Source organism: Gopherus evgoodei, chromosome 6 (assembly GCF_007399415.2).
Source record: "Gopherus evgoodei ecotype Sinaloan lineage chromosome 6, rGopEvg1_v1.p, whole genome shotgun sequence".
Classification (NCBI taxonomy): Eukaryota; Metazoa; Chordata; order Testudines; family Testudinidae; genus Gopherus; species Gopherus evgoodei.
In genome coordinates, this window is record NC_044327.1 from 121,337,504 (window position 1) to 121,364,139 (window position 26,636).

Below are 26,636 nucleotides of genomic sequence, written 5' to 3' on the forward strand. Positions count from 1 at the left end.
ATCACAGAAGTTCTCTCACAGTAAAAGATACTATCTCACCCACCTTGTCTCTCCTTAGTAATACTGTGAAAGAACAGTGGTCATTGTACATGCTGCTGTTTGCTCATTACTAGCCATAGGCAGTTCTCCTTGAGCAAGGCTGGCTGAGAACAGTGCATGAATATTGGCATAGCATGTACTTTGGAATCACAAGCCTCAGTGCTCTTCCCCCCCACACTCTCAAAGTCCTGTTGACATGTTGGTGCTTGCTCTAAGCAGTATCAATCTATGGAGACTGTCTGGCTCAGTAAAAATTCATATTAACTGACCTGTTTTGCTAGAAGTAAAATATACAATTTGTTAATGATTAGTGTATGTATTGTTTGCCTCTTCCTCTTCAGTACGGTGTTAACACCTATTATATCCATATAGTGGACTTCTCTCTATTTATATCTGCCCATGTAATGTTAATCAGAATTAATTGAGAACTTCTTCACCTTGCGTTTATGACTTTGATACCCTGACTTTGAGGTAGTTGTTTTAGGCCTTGGCTCCACTTGAGAGTTACAGAGCAATAAAGCAGCCCCGGGCGCCCTAGTTCACTCCCCGTCCACACTGGCAAGGCACGTAGAGTGCTCTAACTCCGCAGCTACAGCGCTGCGGGTTCTCCACCTTGGCGAGTGGAATAACGTTTGCTGAGCCCCTGCTGGAGCGCTGCGGCGCCAGTGTGAACGAGGTGTTGCGTTACTGCGCTGTGATCAGCCTCCGGAAACGTCCAATAATCCCCTTAAGTCAAGCGTCCACTCTTGTCATTGTTGTGAAATCGGCTGCAGGAATGCGGAAATGCCCTTTCAAAGCTCCGTTTGGCGGGCTGCTTATCGGCTCAGAGAAAAGCTTTGAGTGAGTGTTTTAATAATAAGGATGTAACTTGGTAAAACAAGAATGAAAAAGTGTCTCTAGGACAATATTCTTAAATAAAGATGTAAATAAATTCTTCAAAAATTAACCTAGAAAAATATTCATATCCAGATTAATAACATAACTGATTTCAGTTAAATTTAAATATTGTTTGAGAATAGTCCGTGGAAAGCAATCCAGCTGTGACAGTGGATGCAGTGGTGTTGTAGCGATGTTGGTCCCACAATATTAGCAAGACAAGGTGGGTGAGGTAAGATCTTTTATTGGACCAACTTCTGTTGGTGAGAGAGAGAAGCTCTGTGCAAGCTCGAAAGTTTATCTTCAGCTCTGGGAAACTTACTCAGACCTTGTCTATACTACAGGTTACTTGGGTATAATTTACATTGCCCACGAAAGCTTATGCTCAAATAAATTTGTTAGTGTCTAAGGTGCCACAAGTACCCCTGTTCTTTTTGCTGATACAGACTAACACGGCTGCTCCTCTGAAACCTGTTGTAACTTATTGTAATTTATGTGATTTTTAAACCACGTGCTCCTGAGCAACATAAGTTATACCTACCTAAGTGCTGGTGTAGACAGCGTCTCCTGCTGACACAGCTACCGCCTCTGTTGGTGGCAGGAGTTAAGTTTCCTGTTAGCTTAAAGCGTCTCCACCACAAGCGCTACCGTGGCACTGTAAGTGCTGTAGTGTAGATGTAGCCTCAGGCTATCTCTGCACTGCACTTTTGTCATTTAAAACTTTTGTCGGTCAGGGGTGTGGGAAAAAAAACCACACACACACCCTGACCGACAAAAGTTTTAATGACAAAAAGTGTCTCATTGAGGGTGGTTTTATTTTGCCAACAGGAGATCTATCTCCTGCCAGCAAAGAGTGGCTACACTGTGTACCTTACAGCGGCATGGCTGTGCCACTGTAAAGTAGGCAGTATACATATATAGCTTCGGAAAGTTACACCTAAATGCAAGTTGGAACAGATTGTTTAGCATAAGTGGTTAACATATTTCAAGGCACCATTCAAGTTGAAGTGGTCCATTTACACCTCTCTAGTCATAGGGAAGAAAGGAGTAAGGAGGAGTAGCTGGCAGGAGGTTGTCAGTGGGTTATTGATTGTTTGTAATAAACCATAAATCGAGTGTTTCTATTCAGTCCATGATTTTTAGTGTCTAGTAAAGTTATAAATTTAAGATAATCTTTTGAAAGGGGTATTGTGCAAGTTTCCTTTGAGGATGAGGCCCAATAGGTCAGATATAGAGTGATAGCTTTGTGAAAAGTGATGGTGGAATCTAGCTTAGGTTCCTTTCATTCTGTGACAAACGTAGAGAGACTCTCAAAAGTTTACCTAATAAAGTTGAGGGCTCTTTGATTGTTCTTGTGTGTGTGTATAATGGCTTGGCTACACTCCAAATCCAAAGCGCTGCCGTGGCAGCGCTTTGAAGTGTGAGTGTGGTCGCTGCACCAGCGCTAGGAGAGAGCTCTCCCAGCACTGCAGGTAATCCACCTCCCCATGGGGATTAGCTTGCAGCGTCGGGAGCTGCGCTCCCAGTGCTGGGGCACTGTTTACATTGGCGCTTTACAGTGCTGTAGCTTGTTGCGCTCAGGGGTGTGTTTTTTCACACCCCCGAGCGAGAAAATTGCAGCGTTGTAAAGTGCCAGTGTAGCCAAGGCCCAAGACACATCTTCCTGGGATGAATTATTGCTTCAAACACACTTGATAGGTAGGTAGAGTGTATATTGCAACTCCTTTTGTGATTCTGGTTCATAGGTTACTTCTCAAATTTGTTCTCATGCATGGGTGAGTAATCTTCTGAATTACATGACTTTAAGCATATATTGAATACATCAAATCATAAATACTTTTTGAGAAAAGTCCTACCTGACAATAAGGCTGCCATTACTTTATGGGGAGACGTTTTTGGCAGGGTAGAGAGATTGGAATTCTTGAACTGCGGTCTGGATCAATCCACTAAATGAACTTTACTTCTTGAAAAATATTCTATCGTTGTTCATCAGTACTGGAAAACGGTTTGAAGTCTAACACTGCTACTCTGTGGATTAATGAAAGGATCCATGCTTAAGATAAGTTTCCATCTTTATATTCATTCATTAACTAAACAGCATCTCCGCGGGGACTGTGGTGCAAAGCAAATCCAATAGCTAGTGCTAGTGTTGTTGCTCTCATGTCACCTCATGAATCTTGGCTGATGACATGCAGAGACATTTTCTGCATAAGTGGTTAATATAGTCTATCTTCTGTCTTCATAACAGAAAAATTATTCAGGCAACTTTTTCCGCTTCTTGCATGTATTTTTTCCCCTCTGCTTAAGTTTAGCTGACTGTTACAGTTTACTTTGCATTTCCTGTTAAGCTTTGCCTCAGCTTCCTAAAATGGGCTGATTTTTTAGGTGTACACTGCACCCTCTTCATAAGGCATCCTTGAGGGCCTAATAATAATGTTGAGTCGTAAAGGAATAGTGTTACAATATTTGGGCACGGTAGCAATGCTGTACTTGTGGTGGAGGCACTTCCATTATAACCTTCCCCCTGGGTGCTTGTAACTCTTGTGCAGAGATTTTGCAGGCATGTTTTTACTTAAAGTGTAAAATTTTAAAATGGCAAAATACAATTCTGTGTTTTTCTTCTTGTTGTCTGAACTTGAGGAAATAGGGTGTGCCTGGTTTTCAAGATTTTAACTCTATATTTTATTCTCAGTGGAAAATGACTAAAGAGTTAGAGAAGTCCATGGTGTCTAACCGTTTTGACCAAAGAAGGAAGTTTGTCTGGTTCTGCAGAATGGTGGTAGTTTGAATTTTTTCAGTTTTGCTTTTCAAAATAACTAGGGAACAAAAACTAGTTAAAAGTGTTACGGTTGCAAAGACAAACATTCAGAAATTAGGAAATACAAGAGGTACGGTTATGAGATTATTGTCCCTTCATACTGAAAGTTTCAATCCTGGAGCAATTAAAAAAGCTAAATTAACCAGGTAATCTGAGTTACAAGAGTCTTTGGTATCTTTTAAAGCACCCCTATTTAAAAAAACAAACAAAAAAACCCACTCCTCCCTCCCTTTTTGTTGGATTCAGATTATATTGCATTCAAGGAGACCCCTCAAAGTGTAGTTAGAGTGCAATAAACATTCTCCCAGTCTGTCAGTGTCAGGAAGGAATACATCCTGATGACAAGCAGCCAGCTGGACAGATTTTTAGATAGAAGATTGAGAGAAGTCCCTGTTTCATTCAGACCCAGTAAATTGTAATGTCTGTAGGCGTTGATTCTGTTTTCCATTTTTATACCATTTGTCTTCAATTACAGCTGTGTTTCTAGAGCTGAAATAAGAGACCACCCCAGAGTTAAAATTTTAACATTTCAAAAAATATGTATTGGCAAGTAAATTTAGTCTTTCTGAAATTCAGCTACAGAAGCTACTATAAAGCAGGCGGCAGTGCAAATTTGCGTTTCTCTGTGTCAAACAAGCATAAACTAAAATTGAGGAGGGAGAGTATGAGACATTGTGCAAGATGACTGCTTTCTCTCTCATGCATGCAGTCAATTCACTGTGCTGCAAAATAGTCCAATGCACAGGATAATCTGCTGATTTTTTTTTTTTAATTAAATTTAGATGGCTCATCTCACTGGTGAAGTTACTCCGTCTTGGAGCATAAACACTGGCTTTACTACTGATAACCTTTTAAATAACTCCTTTGACTGATGATCCTACCAATACCCTATTCATTGGCTTTCATACAAAATTTATATTCGCAGCCGGGTCGGAGGGGCTGCCCATGCTGGGCGCTGGCTCCTGCAAGTGGCAACCTGACATGCTGCTGCTTTCACTGCTGTGGTTCTTGGCTGGTCGCAGACCATGGCCCTGCTGGTTTCGCTCATTGTTACTAGAGCCCTGCAGCTCCTTGGATATCTGAATCCATGGATATAAATTTTGTATCCGTGCAGGGATCTAACAGCCTGGTCTAAGCATCTTTAATTACTTTGATTTTGTTTGTCAGATTGCTTTATAGGAAAACACTCGCTAATATTTAGTAGAGATGGGGAGTGACTTAGCAAATTGATTATGATAAGACTTAATGCTTATTAAGGCTGTATACTAGGGTTACTAGGACAGAGAGATTTGCGGTAAACTTGGACACCGTCCTTGACTTCACTATGCCTTAGTTTCCCCATCTGTAAATTGGTGACAATGATATTCACTCACCTTTGAAGTGCCGTGAGATGTAGATGAAGGGTGCTGGAAGTACTTATTAAATGTTATGTAGCATTTCTCATCTTCAGATATTAAACTGGCTTGAGTGTATTTGTATTGTGAGAACTGCTAGAAAAATGCCGCTTAAAACAGTTGTCATTTCTACAGTTCAAACTCTGAATTAATTGCCTCTGCACAGAGACTGTAGATGCCTTCTTTGACATCCTGGGGTTTGGACCACTAAAACATTCCCAAATGAGTGCCCGCAAACTAAGGAAAACCCCTGTGTGGAAGCTGAGCTTCCTTTTTTAATTCAGTCCGAGCCACACTGGTAGCTGAGCCCCCAAGAAGGCAGAAACACCTGTGGGCAGCAGAAATACATTTGATGTGAATGTAGCCTTGAGTGTTGTGCAATTTGAGACCGTAATCTTGTCAGGAAGAGAGTGTGCAGCTAGTCTGTGTGTGCAGGTGGAGGAGACAAGGAAGTGAGAGTAAATCATCCATTTGGAACATGGAAGGGCTCTTCAGGATGTAAGAGGCTTCACTAGGAATCGCTGAAGTGATTTTTGAAGTTGATGGATATAGACGGGTTTGGCTTATCCTTAGCTGTACCTGAATGTTTACTATTTAGGAGTGTGTGACCCGGACATCATGCGCTGCCAGCGGGCAGGGGGCACAGTGTGTGCATATGGTTTTATAGGGATCTCTTGGGTCAGAGATCCCTATAAAACCATAATAATTCACGGAAGGGTGGCAGTGTGATCTCTGAGAGCCAGTAGCCCACTGGTCATCATAGTCATTGCAAAATGTAGGGATGGATAATATATTTAAGGCGTGATGTATCTATACAGGAAATTATGTTCTTAAGATTTTGAAGTTAAGGCAGGTCACCAGAAAGTGACATATATCAGCTGGGGATCTGACCCATGGCAGGCACAGACAAGGCTTCCTCACGTTAAAAGCAGGTGGTAGCAAGGTGCCTCACAACTCTGGGTATCTCCGGGAAGCATCACAGAGTGGATTTCTGCTTGTGATCATCCAGTAAATGAAAATGTATACATCTAGGAACAAAGAATGTAGACTATGCTTATAAGATGGAGGACTCTATTCTGGGAAGCAATGACTCTGAAAAAGATTTGGGGGCAGTGGTGTATAATCCTCTGAACATGAGCTCTGAGTGACACTGTGGCCAATAGAACCAATGCAACCCTGGGATTCATATAAAGAGGAATCTCGAATAGGAATTGAGAGGTTATTTTACCTCTGTGCTTGGAACTAATGCGTCCACTGCTGGAATACTGTGTCCAGATCTGGTATCACACTCCAAGAAGGATGTTGATACATCGGATGCAGTTCAGAGAAGAGCCAGGAGAATGATTAAAGGATTACACAACATGCTTTATAGTGATAGACTCAAAGAACTCAATCTATTTAGCTTAACAAAGAGAAGGTTAAACGGTGACTCAATTACAGTCTATAAGTACCTACATGGGGAATAAATGTGTAACTATAGGCTCTTCAGTCTAGCAGAGAAATGTATAACATGATCCAATGGCTGGAAACTGAAGCTAGGCATAAATTTTTAATGGCGAGAGTAATTAACCATGGGGAAAATTTACCAAGGGTCGTAGTGAAGTCTCCATCATTGACCATTTAAAATCATGATTGGATGTCTTTCTGAAAGATATTCTCTAGGAATTGTTTTGGAGATGTTCTGTGCTATACAGAAGGTCAGACTAGATGACCACAATGGTCCTTCTGGCCTTACAATCTATGGATCTTTCCTGCCCACTGGCCTCCCATTTTTCTCTCCTACTCCCACAAATATACTGCCATATTAAATGCTATGGCATTTAGTGAAGTGAAGTTTGGGGAAGTTTTTGGGGGATATAGATTTCTCCAGGCTTCGTTTTTGTCATTGCGCACAACCCAGCTGTGGAACTGAGTGCTCACTGCAGAAGCATTTGGGCCCAAGGTTTCTGCAAATATGGCTCTTACTTTGTCAAATTGTAGATGAAAGGGAGTACTTTTTCAGTCAACATATAATTAGTCTGTGGAATTTATTACCACAAGATGTCACTGAGACCAAGATTTCAGTAAGATTGGATGTTTATATGGATAACCAGAATATGTCCAGAGTTGCTATAGTTAATGGGTGGAATAAGAGTATTTGTAAGGGATATTTCAGGGTTTAAGACAAAAACTAACCCGTACGGATTAAGATTAGACCTTCATGGGGGCAAACTGTCTCACATCTTTCCACTGTACTGTAAAGGGTTATTGCATTTTCCTGTGAACTGTCTGCTTCTGACCACTGTCAAAGACGGAGTTCTGGACTGGATGGATCGTGGATCTGATGCAGCATAGCAGTTCCTATGGAATCTCAATCTGGAGGTCTTCTTGGAGTATGGTGATTGGTTTGGCTAATCCATTCAGTCCTATTTTTCTGTAGTTCTTTTGCCTGATTTGAGGGTGAGTGGGAGAGCCAGACCTCCCAGGAACTAATCTGTTTCATATTTAACCCACTGGAGAGGTTTGGGCTTCTGGATGCACCTCTCTTGGTTTTACAGGGAGGAATTCTATTGAGAACATGTGGGATGATATATAATTACTATATAAGAGTACAAACTGGGAAAACATTGTGAGCAAAATATCTCACAAGTAGAGGAGATTTGAGCTTTTAAGAAGGCTCTTGAGTCACTTTCTGCCAGAGAGAGAGTGCACTCCTGTCTTTGGTTGCCTCTGACTGCAAAAGAGATTGGCAACTAGATTAGTTTATGCTTGGTGATTCCTGAAACCATTAAAGTCAGTCTTTCCCCTAATTTCCCATTGTAAAGACTTTTTGAACGTAAATACTTTCCACTTTCATAACAGTTTCTGTCCAGGGACCTCAGAGTATTTTGCAAACACTAAGGATTGAATCCTCACTTTTCCCAGGCTTGCTAATACACCTGCATTGGCAGGTGATATTGGAATTTACTAACCTGCTCACCCTCCACATCCCTTTGGTAACCTGTGTTTCAGATAAGTAGAGGGAGGCTGCCTGCTTACCTTCTATATCAGTAGGGCAAAGATGTATAGGAAATGCACTAGGGAAAAGATGAACAAAATTGAGAAAATCTGCGGAGGCGAGAGAACTAGGTGAGGGTGTGTGCTGGAGCTGAGAGATAAAGTGCAGTAGGAAGAAATTAGTGCATGGAAGTCTTTGGGGCTGTGGAGAGAGAATGAAAATATGTTTCAAGACAGATGAAGCTTAGAAGAGGCAGAAACATAAGAGAATGAAAAAGCATAGTTTTCTATTCAACCCCTTTATGGTAAAGCAAACAAAAGCTCTCTAGATTTTTCCTCAGCCTTGGGCTAATATGATATCCTCCCCCTGGCCCAAATCCATTTAGGATGTTTGTGCCACCCTCATTTTCATTTTGAACAACTGACCACAATGCTCACTCCTGTATTGCTATGCCCATTTTATAGATGACAGCTTCAAATCACTAGAATTGTTTACACCAGCAATAAATTTGGCCTTGAGAGGATAAGTGTCTTGCCCAAGGATATTTGAGTGAGCTGGTGACAGAGCAAGAAGCAGAAATCTAGTCTCTTAACTGTCCTCTTCACTTGCGAGACTCAGTTCTGCCTCTAAAAATCTCTTGGTGCTTAGTGAAAATTCATGCTGTGATATTTACCTGATATGTATTCAGAAGGTGACAACTTGAAAAACAAAACCCCATTTCATAGTTACACTTGGTAAAATATGTCTAGCTCTTTTTGATGAGATAATAGGCAGTTACCTATAGACTGTCAGCTTGTCAGAAAACTCATTGAACTGCAAGTTATCCTAGGCTGGGGGTTTTGAAAATGGAAGTTTAATAGACTCCAGCTTTTCTACTGATTGTAGCATGTTACTTTGTACCAGGTTTCTTAAAACAGACAAGCTGGACCTGGAAGTGTAAAAGACATTTCCCCACCCAAAAAAACATATTGGCTTTGTATACATAGTGAAATACTTCTGTGATGGATTGTATTTACTGAGGGGCAGCCTATCTTAAATGCTCAATTACTGAGGGACAATCTACACTCATTGCTATATTTCCTTTCCACAAGCTACTCTCAGTATAACCTTTTATGAGTGATGTAGCTGAATATTTGGATGCTAATATCTAAACTGTATCATTAAATTTATTAACCTTAATTTGGGTTATTGCAGATTATGTACTACACCTCTACCTCAATATAATGCTGTCCTTGGGAGCCAAAAAATCTTACCGCATTATAGGTGAAACTATGTTATATTGAACTTGCTTTGATCCACCGGAGTGTGCAGCCCCACCCCCCTGGAGCACTGCTTTACCGCGTTATATCCAAATTCATGTTATATTGGGTGGTGTTATATCGAGGTAGCGGTGTATATGTATTTTATGACTTTTAAACCAAAATTTGTACTTTGGGATAAGTTAAGCATTATACCCAAATGTATAAACACTCTTTAACCTGTGTATTATATAATTTTAACGTTAGCTTTCATAAAAAATTTTAAATCTGTTCTTTTCAATGGAGTTTGTCAGGTTAATAACACTAAATTGGAAAAGGGAAAATTTACATTCTGTTAAGGAATCTTGTCTTCCCTTGGTACATATTGGCAGGATCCTTAAATATCTAATATAGAAGCAGTATGGAGGTGTCCTATTTAACGTGGTCTTGGGCAAGATGCCTGCATACTGTTTTTGTTTTTCCTGTGTCTAAAATGCAAATACTTGATTTACTTCACAAGGATTATACGAGGATTAGTTAATTTGTACAGTGCTTTTCAGGCCTATACATACACCACCACATGTATTTTATAGGGTTCACATAGTTGGGATTATTTTAAGGTTGTTTGATTCCTTTCCCTCTTCCTCCCTCTCCCCCTCCCTTTGCATTATAAAACCTTTGTAAGTAGATGTTTTGATATAGATATATCATCTGGCAGTTAGTGAACTTGTAAAAATCCTATCCTCTTGGCATATACATGATTTACAATTGCATCTGTTGTAACCACATGCAATAATTATTGAAACTGGGCTACAGTATTAAGTCTGAATTTAAATGTTTGCTTATGGAGGCACTTTCAGTTTTAGAAAAGGGTTAGAGTCTTGCTTTTATATCCACTCATGATGCAATGATATTCCTACTACAAAAGCAAACTTTTTCTACAAATTGAAACTGTAGACCTATATTTATTTTCAGGGGCTTATTCCAAAACAAGCCTGGGATGAGTGAAGTTTACGACATCGAAATGATGTTCCCACTTTAAATATGAATTGTTTGACAGAGTGAGATGAATGCTAATTGTCCATTGTATGGCCACACTACTTCAAATAGCGCGCACAGTCTATGTGAGTGAAGTAAATGGAGTAACTAAAATTACAAGGTCATAGGAATTGCAGTACTGCACTATAACAAATACATTTAAATGCAGTAATTGTATTCTACAAGCGGCAGGCATCTATAGGCTCAGGGATTGTTATTGCTCATATAACTAAATGCTTCCTTTCTTTGTCTTCAGTGCTGAGTTAAAGCTGTTGGAAGAAGCCACCATCTCAATCTTCAAGTCTTTAGGTGAGAGAGATTATTTTGATGGCTTCACATATTTCTTTGTTTGTTGTCAACTTTTCTGATAAATCACTGTTCATGTAAACTTCTGTGTCTATATTTATTTAATTTCGCTCATCTGCATTTTGGTAGTGAGATTTTTAAAATCATATTTGTCTTCCAAGTGGAAGATGAAAACAAATTCTTCTAATTTGTGCTGTTTAAATGTAACATTGTCACATTCTGTGTTACCAACAGAAGGAAGTGACTTGGGCACAATTATTTTAGTAATTGAACAGACTTCTTTTAAATGATGATTTTTAAAGCATTGCCTCTTTAGAAGTAGAATATCTGTGGGCAGATATGGAGTATAGCATGTGACACCTGTCATGTGGAATTGACACTGGAATTAGAAGATGAGTGCATATCCTGCTTCTCATTCTGAGTTATAATTTGATTCCCTGGATGTTTTAAGTTTTAACTTGCAATGTTAACTCTGTTCATTACATTATGGAAACTTCTAAAATATTGAAAGGATAGCAATGCTGATAGAGAGAGATTATGCAGGGCGGAACCAGGGATGGTAGAACAGTGAGGAATGAAGTGATATTATTGTCACAATCAGGCACACTTTCCTGATAGTGAGATCTATTGAGCTTTGGAATAGTCTCCTGAAAGAAATAGTGTGGCTCCATTGTTCAGAATGTTTTAAATTTAGGTTGGAAAATGCAGTGTAGTGAACAATCTTGCAATAGCAGAAACATGGACAGGAGCCATCTTTAACTATAGACTGTTTTAAAAAAAAAAACTATAAAAAAATAGCCTCTGTGTGTGTGTGTGTGTGTGTTAAATACATAAAATGTGCAATGAAGAGTAATTCCTGCTCTATATATCGTGTGTTTGAATTAATTATCATCATTTAAATTACAAATGTACTCTAATCTTTTCAATCCCTCATCTAGTTGAGAACAATCCTCGAACAGGAAATCTTGGGGCATTGATTAAAGTCTTCCTTTCTAGAACCAAAGAGTTAAAAATTTCGGCGGAATGTCAAAAGTAAGTTGGCAGTGAAATGCCAGGAGTTCCCTTTTATGTTTTAAATGTTCAACTTGTTGATAGCTGTTGGGTAATGCAACGATGGCTGCTCCATAAATACCTTAATCGGCAAGGTGAAAATTCAGGTTCTCTTAAAGTTTATTTTTGTTTTTAAAAGAAACTACTGTAATTTCAGAGGAACAAGTATCTTGTGTATTTCAAGCACTGGGATTGGAGTATAATATGTAAAGTTGTGCCATTACAGAAGAACAGAAATTTTCCATTTGCATTGCTTGTGTGAGTGGATCTAAATGTTGCAACAAACATATGTTTATATAATTTTGGATTAATCTCTGCCCTTCCCACTCTGCAGTCCTAGGCGCTGCTATCCCATTTCTTTCTGTGGATGTCTGTGCATGACAGACAATAAAAATGCTGTGCAAATACTCCTTTCCTAGGTTTATAGTCTGTGACTCAAAATTTCTTGGAATGTAAATAAAATTTAAGAGAACAACTGATGCTCTAGGGATTTTGTTTTCCTTAACCTGTAGTAGCAGTGGTGCTCATGCCATGCTACTGGCTGCTTATTTTGCAAAATAAACATTTATTTTTCAACTGAGATGCTTTTTTAAGGCATATTATAAATCATCTGATAAAGCTTTTTAGCTGATCTAAATTTATTTTAAAATCAGTGCATTATTACTAGAATACTTGAAACTCTGATGAGGCCAGAATAGAAAATGATATAAAATTACACTACTTTCAAATCGTATGATCAGATTGCCTTTCTAATCCTCTTCGCTCCCGGTGAGGGATGAAAACTTCAAGAAGTTACACTTTCAGAAATATAGTTTTCCAGGAAACTTTCCAAAGGTTTTTTTTCCCCCTGGAAATTTCTTTCCTGGCAGGGGAAGGAGGAGTTTGCAGACATTTTGAGGCCAACTCCTCTTCTAATCTAGGGATCCATTGAGAGAGAATCTCTATTATGTCCAGAGGAAATATAGCATCATTTTGGATGCTGCTGTGTTGGCCCCTCAGCCCCTTGACAGCGTGGCTTCAGCAGGAGCTGCATATATTGCTGTTGACTGGGTCCCCCTGAAGCTGCACGTAGGTACCCAGAGGGACATAATACAGTTCCCTGCCGGATTGCCTTCATGCCTAGAAATCTGGGGACAAAGTTGTGAAGAGTAACTGGACTTACTGCTGTTGCTCCTGAAATTCACTGAACGTCTTCCATCTCGAGTGTCATCCGAATAATATTTGTGCACGTAAAGGGATAAGATTGGAGATAAATTTCCATGCAGAAAGAGTGAGATTTAAAGAGGTCTCAATCCATTTGAGACTGCCCTGTAGTACGTAGCAGTGGGTCCCCAGACTTTTTACCTCACACCCCCCCTTTCCCCTGTCCAGTTGGGCCAGGAGTGGGTCCACAGCTATGGGAATGGAGGACACGGACAGGGATAAGGGGGCTGAGGCTGGGAGCGGAACTTTGGCCAGGGGCTGACCCAGCAGCCGCTGCCCCTAGCGCAGGTGCCGGGGGCTGAGGCTGGGGCCCCAACCATGCTCTCCTGCATGTTCCTCCATGCCCCCCTAGGGGTGCCCCACAGATTGGGGACCTCTGAGGTATAGAGATAAAAAAAGATAATAGGCTAGCTAGTTAATTTCCTGAAGAGAATGGCACTTAATGGTAACTGTGATGCTTTTAATAATAGTACTAAACTATATGTAGCAAGAAGTCTGCGTCTTCTTGAAAAGAAACTTTTTTTTTTAAATAAATTTTCTTTGCTATTGAGTGTCCACATTTTAGTCACTTGAGACTTGCCTTTGCCTCATATGGGCTACAGGAATCTTTCCATTCACTGTTACACACACCTAGTCACGACTATTGCGAAACATTAATAAGTAAAACGTTATTGACTCTTGTTTACTTTTCTGTTTCTCTTCTAGCCATCTTTTTATTTGGCAGGCCCACAATGCATTGTTCATTATCTGCTGTTTGTTAAAAGTGTTCATATGTCAGATGTCAGAAGAGGAACTGCAACTTCATTTTACTTACGAGGAGAGAATGCCAGGCTCATATGGTAGGTATTGAATATTATCGTGGAAACAAGCAATGCTCCATAGATGTGAATTTGTTGAAAAACGTTCTTTATTATTACTATAGCGCCCAGTTCAGCTTCAAGTCCAAACGTCACTTCAAAATTTGAAATAGTAAAGTAATTATGCTATATACCGAGGTGTTCATCAGCCATGGAAAAACCAGTTGGAGAAACTTTGAACCTGAGGAGCGCCTGAAAGCGTGTCTAGTGGGATTTTCAAAAGCACTCAGCATGGGCCTACCTCTGCTCTCACTGGAGATGAAAGCCATCTGATCAGAAGACTGCATCATCCATATTTGTGCTCCAAGAGCCCAACACCAAAGTATAAGTCCTGCCTCATCAGAGGACAAGGTTCCAAGCCTAGTAGAAGGGGGGAGGGAGGATGGGTGGAAAATAGGGGAATTCGGGAGAAATATCATCTGCCTTGTTGAGTACAGGGAGATGGTGAGAACCAAAAAGTCGTTTGCAAATATTCCTGGGATCAGCTCTGCATATTGTGCATCCATGATAGGAAAAAATTATTTTATAGTCGCTCAGGAAATTGCATGTTCTGTAATTTGGGGGAATTTGAAAACATTTGGTTTTCTTAAACTGGCCACTCATCGAGTTCACTAACATCTAGAGATCTTTTTCCTTAAATATTTGTGAGAATTGTGTATTTGATCCTCTTTGATATTACTAAGATGAAGCGAAGCAAAAATGTTGTCCTGTAAGGGATCTGTCCTAAATGTTTAGATCCATTATTTCTAATTTCTAGTGTCCTGCAGGATGCCTGCTGGCTTAGTAGCAATGCTTTGGACTTTTATATAAGACACCTGCATTTGATTCCCACTGTTGATGATTGTGCTCCCTAGTGCTTTAAAGAATGCACCAACAAAACCTTTGTCCCCCTCTGCCTATGCTGATGTGCTATGATCTCTGTCAAGATCACAAGTTAAATAGAAATAATTTTTGTCAGGACTTGGAAGGAAAGCCTCTAGGGATAGACACTCTGATGTGCCCTTCAGACTACAACTGCTGGAATCTCTTCCTGCAGTTGTATCTGAAATTCCTCCTCACTGTCTGTGTATTGTATCTTTCATCTTTTTTTATTTTTTTAAAGGAATGTACAATTTTATATGTAAAAGACAATATTTCATAAAAACCAGCAGCCAAAGTGAATAAAGGGCTTTTACTAATATATTAAGCGGAAAGAGCAGCTCTATGGATACAGTAGAACCATAAAGAAATGATGCAGGTAAAATTCACTTGTGGATAATAGTTGAATTCCATTTAAAAAACCAAATTGTCTGACTCAACAAGAAAAATACAGAAAAGTGAATGTAAGCTGAAAATTAGGAACAGCCTCCTCACAGTGAAACCAGTTAGAGTATGTTTCTCAAATGCGGCCACCAGAGGCTTTTCTTGCGGCCACAGCCTCCTGGGCAGTGATGGGGGAGAGGTGGAAAACAGTGGCCCCTCCCCTGGCGCTGCCCGCAGGGATTTGGGCCCTGCCCTCCTCTGCAGCCACAAATGCCAGAGGAGCAGGTAGCTGGTATGAATTTCCCAGGGGTGGTGGGGCTCGGGCTTCTGGCTTCAGCCCTGGGGTGACAGGTGCCAGACTGCAGCCGCAGGGCTTTAGGCTCCATCCCCCAGCGGGGAGGCTTCGGACTCCAGCCCTGGGCTCACAACCACCCCCATCACCTCTGGCCCCCACTGCCTCCCTACCCACCTCTCCATCCATGGCTTAATTTGTCCCCTGGCTTGCCGGGGCTGTGCAAGTCTGCTGTGAAAAGCAATATTTGTATGTTTGTTGATATCACTTTTCACTGCCTCCCAGCTAGCTAATAAGTCTGCTGTGAAAAGTGATACATACAAATATACATATATAATTTTTCATAGCAGCAGCCTTACTAGCTAGCAAGTCTTAAGAAAAAAAGAAGTATAAAAAGCATAAGAAACAACAAAATAGACAAGAATGTACACAGCACCTTATTTTGTTTCTATTCTGTTTAGGTCCAGAAAAGAATAGAGACAACTGCACATTATTTTTATTACTGAGTCTGCAAAAAACCCTACATAAATAAATTACAGTGATTTGGATATGTGCATATTTATTTGTTTTTCCTAAAGTTAATTAAGTATTTTAGGAAAAATTGTCAGAGCGGCCACCAGCAAGAGTTGGTGGCCGTGCTGTAAGGCCATCAAAATTTTTCTTGTGAGAACCCCTAGAGACTGTGGAATAGTCTTCCAGGTGAAGTGATGGAAGCCCAGTGCAAGGAGTGTTTAAATTTAAGATGGGCAAAAGACTGCACTGATAGGAAGATGGACTTCATGATCTCTTATATACAATCTCTTACAATTTTTCAGTGGTTCTGTTGCAAAAGTAGTAATAGAGTCATAAATGCATTTGATAATGCAACAGTTGGTTAGTGTAATATAAATGTTGAGGTATTATTATTTATATAGCAGTCACAGAACATGTTGTGTTGACAAATATCAGTTTCCTGCCCCAGACAGCTTAAAATGGACATAATTTTCATTGCAGAAGTAAGGAAATGAAGAGCTGAGCTTGCTTTAGCAACCTGAATAGTTACTTTCTCCTTATTACTTGCTGATGTGTATTACAAAAAGTCTTTTAAAAACATGAACACTGTGTATCCATTCCATTTACAATTATAAAAATATTCTTCATTATAATGCTTCATTTGCTGAGGATGGTTTTGAATAGTGTTGTCATCCTGAAATGAGACATTATTCTAGAGTGCGCACACAGGGAGGCAGAGTGAAGGTTAGTGCGCAAACCTTGCCTCTCAATTTCCTGGCTTTACAATAAAGTTTTGGTTAAGGTTCTAATCATATGTGGCTTATTGAATAAAACCAATTACTTTGCTTTCTTCAGCATGGATGGCTGGTGTCAGAATTCTAATACAATGTGTGTGGGTTATGGAAAAAAGAACTCACAAGCATCTGAATATGGGCTTCCTTCAAACAGTCAGCCCAGGCAAGGGCCTGTGTCTTGGAGTGCAGAATAATTGTTTGTGCATAGACTAGTGAAAACCATTCATTAAAATCTATTTAACTCCTTGGCGCCTGCTGTTCCTCTGGGGAAACCAGACTTCTGGTGCCAGAAGATTAACAGCTACGTGTTGAAATAGTTTAATGTCTTTAAGCTGTGATGAGTAATCTCTAAGAATGAGGTCAGCTAGCTGATACATTAAACAAGCAGTGCCTGATTATAATAAACTATTACTGCAGAGTGAACGTGGGTTTTCACCTGGTAAAGAAATATTGCTTAGTTGTCTAATACAGCATAGTAACAACACACAGGGAAATGCCACATGAGAAAAGTGACATTTAAGTGCTTTATTTTACCATCAGAACCACCATAATCTTTTTATTCTTAACAACGAGGGAATTCCATATTCTACAGTATTCAGAATAACTAATATCACTGAGCTATATGTCTGTAATAGATGTCTAGATATCTGTACAGTACTTAGTATTTAGCACCATTTGACTGTAATTCATAAAGATATTTATGAAGTTCAAGTATAAGTTTGTGCATATGGAGCAGTATAGACAAAGTTACTTAGCAATCATCTTAGATTAGTAGATTGTTAGTTGAATGCTATAAATTAAGAGGGTAACTGTGTGTGGTCTGTTGGTTAGAGCAGGGGACCGGATTTTTGAAAATCTGGGTTCCTTTTCAACTGTGTCACTGCTTTGCTGTGTACTTGGGCCAGTTTCTTCTGTGCCTCAGGTTCCGCCTCTGTAAAATGGGGTTATTTCCTACAAACCTCCCTGGAGTACTGGTTTATTGGAGGATCCTAAACAGTTTTACACAGTATTATGATTATACATCTAATATTGTAGTAGGCTGATGGATTTTTACAGTCTGTAAATTTAGGATATTGGAAAAATAAATGACTGAAGTGTCACCAAAGAATATAATAATTTAAAAAAGCTGTTGTATTTTGACCTAGTAAAGAGAGAGGAAAAAATTAAATGAATTTAAGGTCCCTTGTATAACTATACCAACAGTAGCTTCCCAAAGTAATTTTTTCCTTCCTGGTACCTTAGAGTTCCCCCTAGTGTCACAAAGTATATGCTGATTTATTATTGCATTTTGTATTTGCTCATTTACTTAGCACTACATACGATGAACTGTTTTCTTGTTAAAAAGAAACAGTTTGGCTTTTCAGCTGCTGCACTAGGCTATTGGTATTTCTCCCTCTTTCAGATGGCAGTGCGTTTGGGCAAATCTTATGAAATATATTTAATAAAAGTACAAATAATCTGTACATAAATGAAGACATTAGTTCCATATCTGGGTTCTGAGGAGGTTATCAGCTTTAGCTTTGTTATGGCTTATGAAGGACCTTTAGCATTACAGCCTGATGTACAGTTGGTCTTTTGTTATTCCTTATTGATTGTGCACACATGGCCCACATGGACTCCTTCTGCCCACAAAAATAACTTTATTTAATCAATAGAAATTATTGTTGAAAACTTAATTGTAATCCACTTGCAAAGAATCACCTTCTGTGGTCATTCAAAATAATCCATGCTTCCTGTGACTCCAGCCCTTATGTGTCAGTCACCTTGACATTGAGAGAGTAGCTACCTCTTTTCAGGGTCACCTTGGCAGAATTCTTCCAAGGTCCCCTAAAAGCCACTCTGTAAGTCAATATTGTGTACAGTCTGCTTTCCTACTCTCTCTTTTTTAGCATCTGTTCTCTAGTGTTTCTAGCCAGAGGCCCGTATTTGAGTAAAGCACCCTTTGATTTTAATGTGGCTAACTTAGATACCTGGGATCTTGGCACAAACTGAGAACATACTATTGCAGTGCATCACAGTCCTGCTAGAATGAACTAAAACATAACACCTTCTGCTAGAATGAACTAAAACATAACACCTTCTGCAAGATTTCCGCCATTTTTAAAGGAAAAGGATTGTACAATGTATTAGAGTGATGATGTGTGGGAAAATACTGAGTGCCCAATGGCAACAATATCTTTTATAAATATGTAAGCATTTTGTGTTTGGCAGTTCATTGATGGCACAGTTTTTACAGCAAACTATTAGTTAGAGGATAGTCGTGTCTCATCTGAAAGATGGTACCAACTCATTTTATGTATAGTGTGTAATCTATGCAAGTGAGTCCAGCTTGTGCTTTCTCAGCGGACTATATTTTAGGTTTAAAGAGCTTCATATTGTTGCATTTAGCATCAATTAAAGTGCCCAGTGGCAACTTTTGTGGTCCAAAAAGTGTATGAGGAGAAAGGCTGTTAGAGCATACTGTTGCAATTACAATGCTAGGCTTATAATGAGCAATGTTATAGAACCAAACAGAAGAGGGAAATTGAAACATAACAGTGGCATTTGTCCCCCTTCTATGGCTAGACCACATCAGGCAGGGCTCAGCAACCTACGGAACGCATGCCACCTTTGGCACGCAAGCTGATTTTGCCTGGCACGTGGCTGCCAACCGGGGTCCTGGACGCTGGCCCCGCTCAGCGCGTGGCCGGCTGAGTGAACGGAACCCCAGGCTAGCAGGAGGCTGAGTGGGGCCAGGACCCCATACCGGCAGCAGGCGCGCCTCCTGGCTCCCCCCTCACTGCACTCGGGTTCTGCGGCTCCCAGGAGTGCGAGCCACCAGGGTGCAGGGCCCTGAGCCTGCTGCGGGAGGGGCAGTGGCGGCTCACGCTCTTGGGAGCTGCAAAGCCCGAGCATGATGAGGAGAGAGCCGGGGGGCACATGGGGACTGTCGCCCGCATGCATTTGCTGCAGGAACCTCCACCCCCAGGGGCAGGCACTGGGCCACAGTCCGGGCAGGCGTGCCCCCTGGCTTCCCCCTCACCGCGCTCGGGTTCTGCAGTTCCCGGAAATGTGAGCCACCACTACCCCTCCTGCAGCTCCCCCCTTCCGGCTGCCTCAGCACTCCATGTGGAGTTTTGCCTTTACATGGAGCCAGCGTCTGACCGACATGGGCATGGTAAGGGGAGTACGAGGGTGTAGTTAGGGAGCTGGGGGAGGGTTGGATGGATTGGGAGTTCTGGGGGTCCTGTCAGGGTGGGGAGTGGTTGGATGGGGTGTGGGAGACCTGGGGCTCTGTCTGAGGTGGGGGTGTGGATAGGGTTGGGGTGGTCAGGGGAGAGGTAGGGGGTAGGGTCCTAGAGGGAAAGTTGGGGGGAGGTCTCAGGAGGAGTCAGTTAGGGGACAAGGAGCAGGGAGGCTTAGGTAGCGGGTAGGGCTCAGGGGGGCAATTAGGGGCAGGGGTCCCAGGAGGGGGCAGTCAGGGGACAAGGAGCGGGGGGGTTCTGACCGGGGCAATCGGGGTGGGAAATGGGAGGGAGTGGATGAGGGCGGAGCTGGGGCAGGGCTTTTCCCTCTTTTTTAGTTGTTGAAATATGGTAACCCTAGGCAAGGGGGAAGCCGGGTCTGCATGGGGGCTGGCACCCGCACACATCCACTGCAGCCTGCAGGAGCACCCGGGGGAGTGCCGGGCCACAGCCTGGGGAAGAGGGACGGGGGGGCACAGCTGTTCCCCGCTAGCGACGCCGCTGCCTTTTCAGGGCTGCTTCCTCCCTGCACCATGCCGGCTCCTCTATGGCCGGGGCTCGCTACTGCGGCACGTGGGACGCTCTGGCTCTCCAGTGCCTCCGGAAGGTGGCTCCTCCCTGCTGAGCTGCTGCAGCGGTCCAAGCCCAGCAAAACCAGTGAGTGGACTCAGGTCGGGGGCCACCTGGGTGGAGTGGGGAAGGCTTGTGGGGGCGGGAGGGCTGTGCACCCTCCAGAGGAGTTCAGGGGGTGAAACCTGGTCTGGGAAGCAGCCCTTGGGCATGGCTGGCCTCTGGGCAGGCTGGCCCCTGGGGTCTATAAAGGCTCATTGAGATTTGCCCCTCAATGAACCAATGTGCAAGTGGTGGTGGTGGGCGGGGGAGGTGCAAGGTGGAAGTTTCGCCTAGGGCACAAAATATCCTTGCACCGGCCCTGCCGCAGGGGGGGATGTGCATCCCAGATTAAGAACCACTGCACTAAACTGATAAGATCTTCATTTTAATTTAATTTTAAATGAAACTTCTTAAACATTTTAAAAAACTTGTTTACTTTACATAAAACAATAATTTATAGAGAGAGAACTTCTAAAAATGTTAAAATGTATTACCAGCACGCGAAACTTTAAATTAGAGTGAATAAATGAAGACTCGGCACACCACTTCTGAAATGTTGCTGACCCCTGACATAGAGTCTGTTACTGCACTCAGAAATTTCTATCTAATGCACTTGGTTATTTAGTACAAACAGAAGAGGCTCATGTTTCTAAGCCCAGAGGTCCTGGGTTCAATCTATGCAGATGACCTAGTCACTGGTGTTATTACTTAATGTTGTGGTGACCATAAAATTCAATCCTATATTATATTTTAAGAGTAAAATGAAATAAATATTATCCATTAGTTTAACGAGATTCTAAACTCGGTTGCTAATAATAATAATTTATTTTTCCTTTTGTTATCTGTGCCATGGCGTACTAGCCACTAAACATTCTACTTGGAATTAAATTCTAACATTGTATAGGGAATTGGATGACTTGTGAACTAATAATGGGGTAGTGAGTTTTTCATCTGTAGAGGTGAAATATTGGCACCATTGGAAGTGAGTTACAAAACTCCAGTTGACTTTAGTGGGATAGAGTATTCACCCTATGTTGCTGTTCTGTCTGGCCTGGAATTTTAAGTGAAAGTAGTTGATATCTGGTGGCTGTCCAGCATCCTGTGGAAATGAGTTGACTTCATTTGTTCTTTGTTGACAGCAGGTTAACCATATCTCAAAATCTTCTATCACATTTGTAGCTCCTTATTGTCAGTCTTAGCAGAGAAGCAGAGGACTGAACAGACGCATCTGAACCTAGAGAGTTAATCTTTCATCAATCAGATGCATTAGTGAAGTTTTCGCTGCCTGTACCGTGCTATTTCTATGGGTAGAAAATTTATCTTCATGGCCTTCAATCCAGTGCCATTCATGCACACAAAATTCATTTGACATAGATGTGTGTTGGTTTGTCCCCCCTAAGGATGCCACCCGATATGCTGAGATACCACTGAGCCTATCTGTTATGCCAGCCTGAGTATCTTTTTTTATCTGTCTTGCTGAGCCAAGCAATTCTATTAAGCCTCTGCCAGCGTGCACACAGGGAGGGCCACACCAAACTGCAGAATAAAACAGACACTGAGATCAGTTCTGTGAAGGCTCAGCTTAAGGGACTTGCCCCCAGCACTCAGGTGTCCACTTCCCTTGGGGTGCAGACCCAAAGATATATTATGAAATCCACCACCTCCCTCAGTGTGGAGGAAGGTATGCACAGCCTCTTAACCCCCCCCCCCGCTTTCCCCCGTATTGTGAATTGTATGATTTGTATAACAATTGTATTATAAACAAGAAATAAGTTTATTAACTACAAAAGGTGAATTTTAAGTGACTATAAGAGATAACAGACAGAACAAAGCAGATTACTGAGCAACTAAAATGAAATACGCAAGCTAAGCTTAATATACTTAAGAAACAGGTTACAAAATGTAATTTCTCACGCTAGATATTGTCACAGGTAGATAACAGAAAGACAGCTGCCCTGGCCTGCATCTGGAGATTTCAGGTATTTCCACTCACAGACTGGATGCCCTCCCAGCCTGGGTTCAGTCCGTTTCCCCTCAGTTCAGTTCTTGCTTCCAGGTGCTTTTTCAGTATCTCTTTGGGTGGGGAGGCAGAGGAGAACCATGATGATGTCACTCCCCTGCCTTATATAGCTCCTGTGTATGGCGGGAACCCTTTGTCTCCCAGTGGAAGAATACTGGCATTCCAAGGAGTGTGTCCAGTACCAGATGAGTCAGACCCATGTCTCTGCAGGGGTGTGGCAGCCATTACTTTTCAGCTGTCTGGAGCTTCCATAGGAAGACTAAGCTCTTTCACAGTCCATTGTCTCTGCTAATGGCCCATTAGCCCTGTCTGGCTTTTTCATTGTTGTACCTGAAGGGCTGATTGGGGGTGACACCCAAAGTAACACATTTATAATACAGATACATAGTTAGCTTTCGTAATGTCAGATACAGAAATGGCATACACATTGGATAATCACGTCCAGTACATCATAACCTTTCCAGTGATACCTTATAAGAGCCATCTTATCTAAAGTATATCTCAGTTATGTCAGATCCATATTTTCATAAAGAATATGGAAGGAAACCTCACAATATGTACCAACATAACCATAAATCCATTAAAAAAAAATTGGAGATATACCTATCTCCTAGAACTGGAAGGGACTTTGAAAAGTCATTGAGTCCAGCCCCCTGCCTTCACTAGCAGGACCAAGTATTGATTTTTGCCCCAGATCCCTAAGTGTCCACCTCAAGGATTGAACTCGCACCCCTGGGTTTAGCAGGCCAGTTCTCAAACGACTGAGCTATCCCTCCCCCCATGTAGCCCATTCCCTGACCTGCAGCAGAAACTCTTATTCTTTCTATATTAGCCAGTTACAGTTCATTGAGCTGCTAATCATAACTCTAAAATATTACAGTAAATGCAGAACCACACGCCCCTTCCCACTGCAACTACTCATGGAATGTGGCTGAGAATTTCAAGTGAAAAGACAGGAAATTAAAAGCTACAGTTTCTCCGAAAACACACTTGATCTTTTGCATATGTAATGCTTTCTGTTACTGCATATTTCCACACAAACAATTGTTTAATGGAAAAAAACCATTTTTTTTCAGCCATTAGAGGAATACTGAAACTTTCAGTAATCACACAGTGGAACTTAAGCATTGAAATTGCCAATGTGGAATCATGACTCAAGAAAATGCAGCCTGATGATACTGTGTCAGTTCAAGCAGATCAGACTGTGACCCAGAGAACAGCAGATTTCACAGCTTTTCTGGGGGTCTTTTTTACAGTAAACCAAATGGAAACATCTTCTCCCTCCCCCTCCGCCCGGGCATCAACAAAACACAGATTACTTTAAAAAAGAGCCATGGAAAACTATCTCTCTGCTTGCAGACCTTACCCATCAAGTTGACAACATGGCTGCTTTTTGCTTCATTTTATATTTACATTTTTGCATACAGGGGATTTTAAAGAAGTATTGTAATTATTTAGTCCTATTTCATATTTTATTACTTATTTTTAGACTTTCATCTGGGACTGCTGGAGGGGGAAGCCTGTGGGGTCTGGGGAGAAGCAGGCAGTAGCAGGGATTGAGGCTGCCTCCTGATTAGCTCCCTCACCAGTGACCTTCAGGCTGCAGCTAGCTGAGGCTGTGGTTTATCCTGTATGAGCTTCCTCAGATTTCACATGCTGCTGCCAGTGTAGGGGCAAGAAAGTTGCTCTACAAGGTGGCAGACACTCAGTGTGCATGCATACAGCTGGGAACAGACAGCCCAAGGAAATGACTAACCAGTCAGACACATGCCCGGTTGCCCAGCAGCTCAGGTTGAGCGTGAATTCTACAGCAACGTTCCCACTCCCTGTTGATGCATGCATGTGTGAGCTGTAGCAAGGAAACTTCTTGGATTGGTTGATTGAGTCAAACAACATATTTTCAAAATTGCAGCCATCATTTAGTGGAGCTGATAGGTTTTTTGGGGCCAAGAGGACAGTGCTAAATATTAATAAATAAAAGTGATTTGGACCATGTCTTTTTATGTAGTATAACAAGTACAGGCTAATGCTTTTCTTAACTTGTCCGCTGTTAATTGCAACCTTGCAGGTACTGTAGACATGATGTGAGTAAGTGACTATGTAGGGACCAGGTACAATTGAGTTGTAATCTGGGCTCTGTCATTGACTGGGTCTGCACTCGATTTGTCTTCCCAAAATTTTCCACCATTGCTACCACTCATGGTAACAACAGTAGGAGCACTAATGCACATCATCAACCAGCTGCTGCAGCAGCCCAGAGCAAGTGTAGAGAAAACAGTGGTTAAAATCCTGATGGTTGGTTGTCAGTGCTTTGTCTATGTAAGCTCTCAACCTTTCCAGACCACTATACCCCTTGCAGGAGTCTGATTTTTGTCTAGCATACCCCAAGTTTCACCTCACTTAAAAATTACTTGCTTGCAAAATCAGACCTAAAAATACAACAGTGTCATAGCACAGAATTACTGAAAAATTGTATCCTTTCTCATTTTTACCATATAATTATAAAATAAATCAATTGGAATATAAATATTGTACTTACATTTTGGTGTATGGTATATAGAGCAATATAAACAAGTCATTGAATGAAATTTGTTTGTACTGACTTCGCTAGTGCTTTTTATGGAGCCCAGGTGTAGGCAACCTATGGCACGAGCGTTGAAGGTGGCACTTGAGCTGATTTTCAGTGGCACTCACACTGCCCGGGTCCTGGCCACCAGTCCAGGGGACTCTGCATTTTAATTTAATTTTAAATGAAGCTTCTTAAACATTATGAAATCTTATTTACTTTACATACAACAATAGTTTAGTTATAAATTATAGACTTATAGAAGGAGACCTTTTACAAAGGTTAAAATGCGTTACTGGCACGCGAAACCTTAAATTAGAGTACATAAATGAAGACTCAGCACAGCACTTCTGAAAGATTGCCGACCCCTGATTTAGCCTACTGTAAAACTAGGCAAATATCTAGATGAGTTGATGTATCCCCTGGAAGACCTTTGCGTACCCCTAGGGATACACGTACTCCTGGTTGAGAATCACTGACCTAGTGCTCTTTCTGTGGCTGCCACTGTTGGAGCTGCACCAGTATTAGTAACAATATAGCACACTAAGAAAAATGCCTAATTGGCTTTGGGCAAGTCAGTTAGCCTCTCCAGTGTCTGTTTTTGCCATCTGCATCATGGGTGGCATTGAAAATATTAAGTGCTAAGTATTATAATAAAATAACTCATATTTTGAAGACATTATATAGCCAGTTGGTTAAATGGTGTTTCAGCCTTAAGTCTGAATTTTTTCATCTTTGTGTTATTGCTTATTACTTTAGCACTGTTACTTAGACTAGAAGATGTACCTCTGATTTCCATCCATGCAAATTGGTTCTAATCTTATCTGGATTCACCCATCCCTTGTTTGATTTGAGAGGGTATATCTCTCCTTTTAATCAAGCATCTAATCTGTTAATATGAATGAGTAGGGCGTATATTGTGTCTATCCTGCTATTGAAAAAACATTGTTTATGAAAATACACAGTGTTCCATTTTTATAGCTCTCTCTCACATTATAGATTTGTCATGCATCCATTTCATTGTCTCGGCAAGACAAGAATGCATATGTCCCAGTCTGGAAAAGGATACATAAATTGTTTTAGCTGAGTGCCATTGGTTACCGTTATTAACTAAAAAGTAGTAACGTCTTGCATAATTCGTGAACATGCTAGAGGCAGATGTGTATCCTTTAAGTTCAGTGGAGTAGAAAAAATGAAATCTTCATGTTTTGTATCACATTGAACTCTACCTAACAAAATGCGTTTACGACATGATGGAAAGATTCTTCTGATGTGCACTTGATCTTACTTTTATTTCCAATTGGTGAGAGGAATTTTTAGAATACTTTTCTAAGTTTTGGTCAGTTTAGCAATTTTGCAGCGTTAACATTTCCAAGATTCATAAAGTTAGGTAATTCCAAACTGAAACTTCTTAGATTACATTACCTAGGGTTCATTTTTGACTGTGGTTTTAAATCCAAGGTTAAGTATGCTCATTTACTAATTCTTGTTTGTTGCTAACAGGAGCTACATTGTGTTACTCATGGGGGATTCCATATAAAGGAAACCATGTTTCCCTGATAAAAAACTGATTTCCTTTAGAATGTGCAGTTCACTAG

The 26,636-nt window shown here is 41.2% G+C and overlaps 1 protein-coding gene across 4 annotated transcripts in view; it reads left to right on the forward strand.

Annotated features, from left to right (window-relative positions):
* Positions 1-26,636, forward strand: part of DYM (dymeclin) — a 349,716-nt gene that overhangs the window by 35,925 nt on the left and 287,155 nt on the right. For all 4 annotated transcript variants that reach the window (XM_030565834.1, XM_030565831.1, XM_030565830.1 and 1 more), the window contains 3 exons: positions 10,637-10,689; positions 11,625-11,718; positions 13,645-13,778. In XM_030565834.1, coding sequence (XP_030421694.1) covers positions 10,637-10,689; positions 11,625-11,718; positions 13,645-13,778 — 281 coding nt within the window. The remainder of the gene's footprint in view (positions 1-10,636; positions 10,690-11,624; positions 11,719-13,644; positions 13,779-26,636) is intronic.